Below are 8,787 nucleotides of genomic sequence, written 5' to 3'. Positions count from 1 at the left end.
ATATCTAAAAAGACTAATGCCAAAACTCCTGGCAATATTGAGGAAAGAGAAGAAAGGGCCAATAAGTACCAATATCAGGACCAAGAAGAAAACAATTAGCATAGAAACTGCACATGTGAAATATATAGCAACCTTTTCAGAAATTTGACAATGTAGTTGAAATGGACCAAATCTTAGAAAATATGAATCATTAAACTAATGCAAGAGAAATAGAAAGCCTAAACGTTCTTGTCATCTTTAAAATAGTTACCAATATCCTTATCAAAAAGAAAACATCCAGGCCCAAAAACCCAACAAGTCAGTTCTGCTAAAGGACAAACGAACTTCAGTCTTTCATAAACTTACCCACAGAAGAGTAGAGACTTCCACCTCAACAACATAAGGCTACCCAGGATATTGTGAAGATCTGATGAGAGAGATAAGAAAGCAAATTATGGGCTGAAGTCCTCATAAAAGGAGACATTAAAGTTCTAAATAAACTAGGAGTCAACTAACTCCAGCAGATTATATGTAAAGGAGAACAAATCATGAACAAATTAGGTTATCTCAAATAATAGTCCAATGATAGCCAGTTGAACAGTCAAAATCAGTAAAAAAAAAAAAAAAATGTCAAAAACCAATGAACTTTCCTATGTTGAGACTGACAGGAAACAAATCATATGATCATTACAATAAATAAATAAAAAGCACTTGACAAAGTCCAATGGCTAGTCATTTAAAAAGTCATTTTACACAGAATAAACGGAAACTTCTTAAATTGAGGAAACGGCAAATATGAAAAAAATAATCTAGAGCAAATATGACAAAGAAGAAATGTTGAGAGAATTTCTTTGAGATCCAGATTCACACATAATAAACAAAAATCTAGAGTAGCGAAATCAAAGTGAAAATGAAAAAGGGAATAGCTTTTGGTCACACATTAAGGAAATGTTTCATGAAATACAATTCAGAAATCACTAACCTAAAGGAAAATGGTGCTCGACGAGTAACTTCTGCATAGAGAATAGGGGAGGACAGAACAAAGCATGAGATGACAAAATATTTTTCCATATGTTTTCCCACCAAGAGAATCTGACATCAGCATGGTTTTACCTTTACCGGTGAATGCAGGCTTTTCTCACCAAACATATCCCAGAGGAAGGTCAGGTCTTCCTGGCTGTCCACACGTGGCCCCAGCCGGCCTGCACAACAGCCAACAGCTCATACAGACCTAGAAAGTGAAAAATAAAACACAAAGCGTAACCATAGAGTGATCTCATTAATTTCACTTAAGGTGTGTGTGAAGGATGGCTGGAACATGTCGTTTTTACTGGATCAGTAATCTGGGCCATCAAGCAGAATGCTTCTCCGCGGAAGCCAAGGAACCTTTTTGATTTTTAAAGCCCAAATATGTAGCATCAACAGGCTAGCCTAACCTTTCCTTTGTCAACATTCTCCAGGCATCCAAGTGGACACAACCCGAGGCAGAAAACGTGTACAAGCTATCAGAGGAAGAAGAAAACTAAATCGTCACTACATTTGCCCTCAGTGTTAGCCAAAGATCAAAAGGAGTCATGAATAGGAAAAACTCCTTAGAAGAGCAGAAAATTGATAGAGTGGCCCATTAAAAAGGTTTTGTGGTTTCCAAAGAGTTCCTAATGATATATAGCTTCAAAACCATTTGCGTTATCTACATCCAAATTCAAGTTCCAAAAAGCTAAGGCCTATTAAGCCATACGTGGTGTTGCTTTCTTGTAGCTGCTCATTTTTCAAAAAGCAACAACCACAAGCTACACAGAACTGAGTTTACCTTTAACTCCAATCTGGGCGTATGCCGTACCCTCTGAAAGAGTTAAGGAAAAGGATGCAGGTTTCCTCGGGGCCCTCCTCACTAGAAGCTTCCTGGGGCTAGACAGTAGCACCCTGTTCCACCAGTAGCCTGTTGCAGAAACCCTCCCACCTCCTTGGGGCCCATCAGACTCCTGTCCAAGAACTGTTACGACAGTGCATGCCCGGGGCCTCTTCAGGGAGGTGACCTAGAAGAAGTCAGTATCAACTCTCAGCACACGTTTCACTTTCCAGTGGGATTATACGAGGTAAAAAGGAGAAACTTCCTTTTATTTCTGTCTGCTGTCTACAAGAGCACCGAAACCTCCTGGGATCTACGACACAGGAGCGTGCTGTTATTCCTGCTCTGAAGTGCTGCTGTTCATCACAGGGACAGCTTTACAAGATATGTAACTAGCAAAGAATCATAAATATGGCCTGCCTGATTAGTCTATCTATTATCTTCCTAAAGTATATCATATTCTGATAATCAGTGATCATTCACCAATGTATTCGCTTTGCCTTGGAAAGCTGGATCTGTAACATGAGACCGTTAAACTCAAACATTCCTGGGACTGCATGTGGCCAAAAAGATCTATTCTACTTTAGGGGGAAGAAAATGTCTCCCTATTACATTCTTAAGTATTCTTGATGATTTACACTTATTCCCTTAAAAACCTGGCACATGCCTAAGCTAGCTCTTATTGATGATTCATAAACTATTTGTAAGGTGTCCCAACATAATTCGATGTATAATAATGCAGGTCTCACTTTACACGTACACAGATACACACAACTTTAAAAACATGACAATTGCCAAGATCAGCGATTAAGGTCAGAGGTTCAAATTGAAAATTAGGTAAAAAGGAGGTAGAATTTCGCTATTTTATTATTGATTTAGGAGCAACAAAAGGAATTCCTTGTTCCTTGGAAATATGGTTAGTTTAATTAATAATACTAGTTCAACTATAACATAATTTATGAGGTATAGTTCTGGGGGGGGGCGATAACTGAGGTAATGTATTAGAACACCCCGGCATATGGTAAATAGTCTATTTCATATGTAACTTAGTGAGCTTCAGCTATTGTTGTTATTCCTGTTATTCATCAGGACTATTATTTTTTTAGGATTAATTTATTTTACAGAGAGGCAGGGGACAGGGGCAGAGGGAGACAGAATCTTAAGCAGACTCCACGCTCAGCATGGAGCTTGACACGAAGCTCCAAATCATGACCCTGATCATGGCTGGAGCTGAGACCAAAAGTCAGACACAAAACCCACTGCACCACCCAGGAGTGTCCATCACTACTGCTATTGAAAAATCAAAACTCTGAGTCAAACAGACCTAGATTCAAACTAGGTCTATACGTCATTTACCCCCCCATAACTTACCTCAGCCTCTTTCCATCATATTTTCAAAAGAAACGGAATCTACACCTATAGTAAACTGGACAGGAAAAAATATACATACGTATGCAGATACACAAGGTGTGTGCATATAACACAGGTAAAATCTGAAAAAGCCTAAGGGACTGCATCAGTGACGATGTACCCCACGTGGTTACCATAACTATGCGAGATGTCACCACTGGAGGAAGCAGGGTCAAGGGTACACGGGATCTGTATTATGTCTTCCAACACAATGAATCCACAGTTATCTCAAAGTACAGTTAAAGCAAGAGGAGAAGTGGTGGTTAACATTGTTATAAGAATGCAAGGGAACAAGGCACGTAGTCCTGTGGTTGGCACAAAAGAGGCATTGATGAATTTTTAAAAGATTTTATTTATTCATGAGACGGACAGAGAGAGAGAGGAGAGAGAGAGAGAGAGAGGCAGAGACATAGGCAGAAAGAGAAGCAGGCTCCATGCAGGCAGCCCCAAAGTGGGACTCGATCCCGGGACTCCAGGATCACACCCTGGGCTGAAGGCTGACGCTTCAGCACTGAGCCACCCAGGCGTCCCTGATAAAAACATTTTAAAAATTGGGCAGCCCGGGTGGCTCAGCAGTTTAGCACTGCCTTGGGGCCAGGGCTTGATGGACTCCCTGCATGGAGCCTGCTTCTCCCTCTGCCTGTGTCTCTAACTCTCTCTCTCTGTCTCTGTGTGGCTCTCTTAGGAATGAATAAAATCTTAAAAAAAAAAGAGTTTTAAAGAATAATAAAGTGATTTCTTAAGACTTCCTCAAGTGGCAACTGCCCCTTACTAGAATTCTGTCTATACCTTTACTCCACTTCAAAAAGTTTGGATCTCGAATGAACCACCAAGAGGAGCAGAGGAATAAGCGTCCGCATAAAACACATAAAGTGAAAGATCCCTATAATTTCTTAATCTTTGGATGAAACCTGAAAGGCGTCTGGGGGAGTAACCAAATAGCAAATCACTTTGAGATTGATGACATATGCCTTATTATCTAAGTTAAAATAGGAAACACAGGGACATCTGGTGATTAAGAAGCTGAGTGTCTAACTTTGGCTCAGGGCGTGATTCTGGCCCAGGATCCAGCCCCACATTGGGCTTCCTATGGGGAGCCCTGCTTCTCCCTCTGCCTGTGTCTCTGCCTCTCTCTGTCTCTCTCACAAATCAATAAGTAAAACCTTTTACAAATAAAACAGAAACCACATCTAAAAAATCAACTTCTGAAGATAATCGATTTCTTTTTAATTATACGGCCCGATATTTAAACTATGGCTTTTCAAAACCATCAACAAGGAAAAAATTTTAAAAAGCAACAGATAAGTACTAGGAGATCATGAAAACCAGCCCATCGCAGTCTGCGCCGCACCCACCGCCCCGGCAGCGCGTGGTCCGGGAGGCCCCGCCAGCGAGGCACCCAGCCCGGGCGAGGGAGGAGGGCGCCCGCTGTGCAGCCCGCGACCGTGGCCCCTGCTACTCGGGGTCCCTGCCCGCGCCCCGCCCGCGGCCCCGGCGGCTCGCACCTTCCTCAGCGCCGACATCCTCGAGCGCTCTGAGTTCAGCAGCGAAGGGCGACATGCTTTGGTGGCCCGTCCGTCCATCCGCACCGCCAGCCGACAATCCGCGGGGGGCCCGCCGCCGCCACCGCCACGCGGCCCAACCGCGCTCCAGCCCCGCACCACGCTCGGAGCCCCCCCGCCGGCGCCCTGCGCACTGGGCGCCCCGGAGGCCTGGCGCGCTGGGGCCAGCCGGCGCGCGGAGGCACCTGGGAAGGGCCAGGCAGCGCGGGGAGCCCAGGCAAGCGCCGCGCCTCCGCCACACCACAGACGGCGGGCAGTCCCCGCCCCGAATGCCACCTGGGGCGCGTGCTGCTCGCTAGCCGCAACAAGGTCCCAGCGCCGCTGAGCAGCCGGTGCCAGGGCAAAGCGAAGGTAGCGCGCGTCCCCCCCAGGGGCGGTGCCCCGCAGTCGGAGGACGGACCGGACACTAGCTGCCTCGGGCGGCGTGGCCGGAGGCTCTCGAGCTGTCCAGGGACCGTCTGTCCGCCGCTGGCGCTGCCCTAAACACAAGCCGCTTCCGCCTGGGCCCCTGGGCCCTCGCCGCTGCCCCGCGGGACCCAGGCGCCGTCCCCTCCTCAGGGCCCGCAGCTCCTCCAGCCCGTCCGTCTGCCCTAACAGTCCCACACCGCACCCACGCCGCGGGAGTGCAGGGTCCCGGAAGCACCGCCAGCGAGGCACCAGGCCGCCACGCGCAGCCCACGACCGATCACCCCTGCAGCTCGGGGTCCCTGCCCGCGCCCCGCACCTTCCTCAGCGCAGACAATCCTCGGGTGCTCGGAGTTCAGCAGGCGCAGGGCGACAGGGCACAACGGCCCGTCCATCCGCAGGGCTGGCCGTCAGCCCGGGGGACCGCGCTCGAGCGCAGTGCAACGCTGGGAGCCCCCCGCCGGCGCCTGCGCACATCCTCGACCCGGAGGCCCCGCACGCTGGGGGCCGGCCTGAGTGCGGAGGCACCTGGGGATGGGCCACACACCCGCACCGGGAAGCCCAGGCAGCACCGCACCCTGTCGTCCGGGGGTCCTTACGCCCCACCGCTCCCCCGCCGCCGCCGCCGCCGCCGCCGCCAGCGCCACTCGCCCCACCGCGCTCCAGCCCGGTCACACGCTCGGGAGCCCGCCTCCGGCGCCTGCGCACGGGGCGCCCCGGAGGCCTGGCGCGCTGGGGGCCTGCCGGCGCGCGGAGGCACCTGGGGAAGGGGCCAGGCAAGCGCGGGGAGCCCAGGCAGCGCCGAGCATGGCGTCCGGGGATCCTTCCGCCCCACCGCTCCCCCCGCCCCTGCCGGCGCGCAGGCCCCGCCCCGGATGCCAACTGTGGCGCGGGTCCCCTGGCGCTCAAGGTGGCGGTAGCCTGCAGCAAGTGCAGCTCGCCCGCAGCCCCACGGTCCCAGCGCGCCTGCGCGGCCGGTGCCAGGGCGACAGGAAGGTAGCGCGCGTCCCCCAGAGGCGGTGCCCCGCATCCGGAGGACAGACCCGGCACTTGCTGCCTCGGGCGACGTGGACGGAGGCTCTCGAGCTGTCCAGGGACCGTCTGTCCGCCGCTCGCGCTGCCCTAAACACGAGCCACTTCCGCCTGGGCCCCTGGGCCCTCGCCGCTGCCCCGCGGGAGCCGGACGCCGCCCCCTCCTCAGGCCCCGCAGCTCCTCCAGCCCGCCCGTCTGCCCGGAACAGTCCGCGCCGCACCCACGCCCCGGGAGTGCAGGGGTCCGGGAAGCACCCGCCGGCGAGGCACCAGGCCGCCGCGCGCAGCCCACGACCGGTCACCCCTGCAGCTCCGGGTCCCTGCCCGCGCCCCGCCCGCGGCCCGTACCTTCCTCAGCGCAGACATCCTCGGGTGCTCGGAGTTCAGCAGGCGCAGGGCGACAGGGCACACGGCCCGTCCATCCGCAGGGCTGGCCGTCAGTCCGGGGGACCGCGCTCGAGCGCAGTGCACGCTGGGAGCCCCCCGCCGGCGCCTGCGCACTCCTCGACCCGGATGCCCCGCACGCTGGGGGGCCGGCCTGAGGGCGGAGGCACCTGGGGAGGGGCCACACCCGCACCGGGGAGCCCAGGCAGCACCGCGCCCTGCCGTCCGGGGTGTCCTTCCGCCCCACCGCTCCCCCGCCGCCGCCGCCTGCCGCCGCCACCACGCGCCCCAACCGCGCTCCAGCCCGGCACACGCTCGGAGCCCGCCGCCGTCGCCTGCGCACTGGGGCGCCCCGGAGGCCTGGCGCGCTGGGGGCCGGCCGGCGCGCGGAGGCACCTGGGGAAGGGCCAGCCAAGCGCGGGGAGCCCAGGCAGCGCCGAGCCATGGCGTCCGGGGTTCCTTCCGCCCCACCGCCCCCCCCCGCCCCTGCCGCGCGCAGGCCCCGCCCCGATGCCACCTGTGGCGCGGGTTCCCCTGGCGCTGGAGGCGGCGGTAGCCTGCAGCAGTGCAGCTCGCCCGCAGCCCCACGGTCCCAGCGCGCTGCGCGGCCGGTGCCAGGGCGACAGGAAGGTAGCGCGCGTCCCCCCCGGGGCGGTGCCCCGCATCCGGAGGACAGACCCGGCACTAGCTGCCTCGTGCGACGTGGACGGAGGCTCTCGAGCTGTCCAGGGACCGTCTGTCCGCCACTGGCGCTGCCCTAAACACGAGCCGCTTCCGCCTGGGCCCCTGGGCCCCTCGCGGCTGCCCCGCGGGAGCCGGACGCCGCCCCCTCCACAGGCCCCGCAGCTCCTCCAGCCCGCCCGTCTCCGGCACAGCCCGCGCGGCCCCCACGCCCCGGGAGTGCAGGGTCCGGGAAGCACCGCCGGCGAGGCACCCAGGCGCCGCGAGGGACGAGGCCGCCGCGCAGCCCGCGACCGGTCGCCCCGGCAGCTCGGCCCCCGCGTCTCGCACCTTCCTCAGCTCTGACATCCTCGGGCGCTCGCGGTTCAGCAGGCGCAGGGCGACATGCTTTGTGGCCCGTCTGACCGCAGTGTCGGCTGGCCGTCAGTCCGGGGGACCCGCGCTCGAGCCCAGTGCACGCTGGGAGCCCCTCGCTGGCGCCTGCGCACTGGGGCCTCACGGGGTAAACAACCCCACTGAGCCCTGCACCAGGCAGGGGGTTGAGCAGCTCCCCCAAGTGCTAACAACTGAAAATCAGCACAATAGACCCTCCCCCAGAAGACCACGAGAAGGACAGGGGAAAAACAAGTTATTGACCAAGCAGCACTGGAAAGTTCCAGGGTAAGACAAGGGACTTGCAGGATACAGAATCAGACGATATTCCCCTTGTTTTGTTGTTGTTGTTGTTGTTGTTGTTGTTGTTTTTATTTCTGTTTGCTTCCCCCACCCCCTTTTTTCCTTTCTTTTTTTCTTTTTCTTCTCTTTTTCTTCCTTTTTCTTTCTTCTTTTTTCTTTTTTTTCCGTCTTTCTCTCCTCTCTTTTTCTCCTTTTCCCAATACAACATGTTTTTGGGCACTCTGCACTGGGCAAAATGACTAGAAGGAAAACCTCACCTCAAAAGAAAGAATCAGAAACATCCTCTCTCCCATAGAGTTACAAAATCTGGATTACAATTCAATGTCAGAAAGCCAATTCAGAAGCATTATTATAAAGCTACTGGTGGCTCTAGAAAAAAGCAAAAAGGACTCAAGAGACTTCATGACTGCAGAATTTAGAGCTAATCAGGCAGAAATTAAAAATCAATTGAATGAGACACAATCCAAACTAGAAGTTCTAATGATGAGGTTAACAAGGTAGAAGAACGAGTGAGTGACATAGAAGACAAGTTGATGGCAAAGAGGGAAACTGAGGAAAAAGAGACAAACAAGTAAAGGACCATGAGGATAGATTAAGGGAAATAAATGACAGCCTGAGGAAGAAAAACCTACGTTTCATTGGGGTTCCAGAGGGCGCCAAAATGTGACAGAGGCCCAGAATATGTATTTGAACAAATCATATCTGAAAACTTTGCTAATCTGGGAAGGGAAACAGGCATTCATATCCAGGAAATAGAGAGATTCCACCCCCTGAAATGAATAAAAACTGTTCAAACACCTCGACATTTAA

At 54.0% G+C, this 8,787-nt stretch overlaps 1 protein-coding gene and 1 long non-coding RNA gene across 2 annotated transcripts; one reads left to right on the top strand and one right to left on the bottom strand.

Annotated features, from left to right (window-relative positions):
* Positions 1–375: 375 nt before the first annotated feature.
* LOC119879042 lies at positions 376–6,718 on the bottom strand. The gene is made up of 4 exons (XR_005387294.1): positions 6,586–6,718; positions 1,093–1,210; positions 962–992; positions 376–406 (listed from the first exon to the last, which is right to left on the bottom strand). It is a non-coding gene; the product is annotated as an uncharacterized LOC119879042 (long non-coding RNA).
* Positions 6,719–6,750: 32 nt separating this feature from the next.
* Positions 6,751–7,647, top strand: LOC119879044 (translation initiation factor IF-2-like). The gene has a single exon (XM_038589521.1). It carries the CDS (start codon positions 6,751–6,753, stop codon positions 7,645–7,647), a length of 897 nt encoding a protein of 298 aa, XP_038445449.1.
* Positions 7,648–8,787: the final 1,140 nt, after the last annotated feature.

This window comes from Canis lupus, unplaced genomic scaffold, assembly GCF_011100685.1.
Source record: "Canis lupus familiaris isolate Mischka breed German Shepherd unplaced genomic scaffold, alternate assembly UU_Cfam_GSD_1.0 chrUn_S2225H2425, whole genome shotgun sequence".
Lineage (NCBI taxonomy): Eukaryota > Metazoa > Chordata > Mammalia > Carnivora > Canidae > Canis > Canis lupus.
The sequence above is the reverse complement of the archived record's forward strand: the minus strand, read 5'-3'. Positions and strand labels throughout refer to the sequence as shown.

What these genes read in the sequence shown, in the direction of transcription:
- LOC119879044 (XM_038589521.1), top strand. Translation starts at nt 6,751, where the DNA reads ATGCCCCGCACGCTGGGGGGCCGGCCTGAGGGCGGAGGCACCTGGGGA.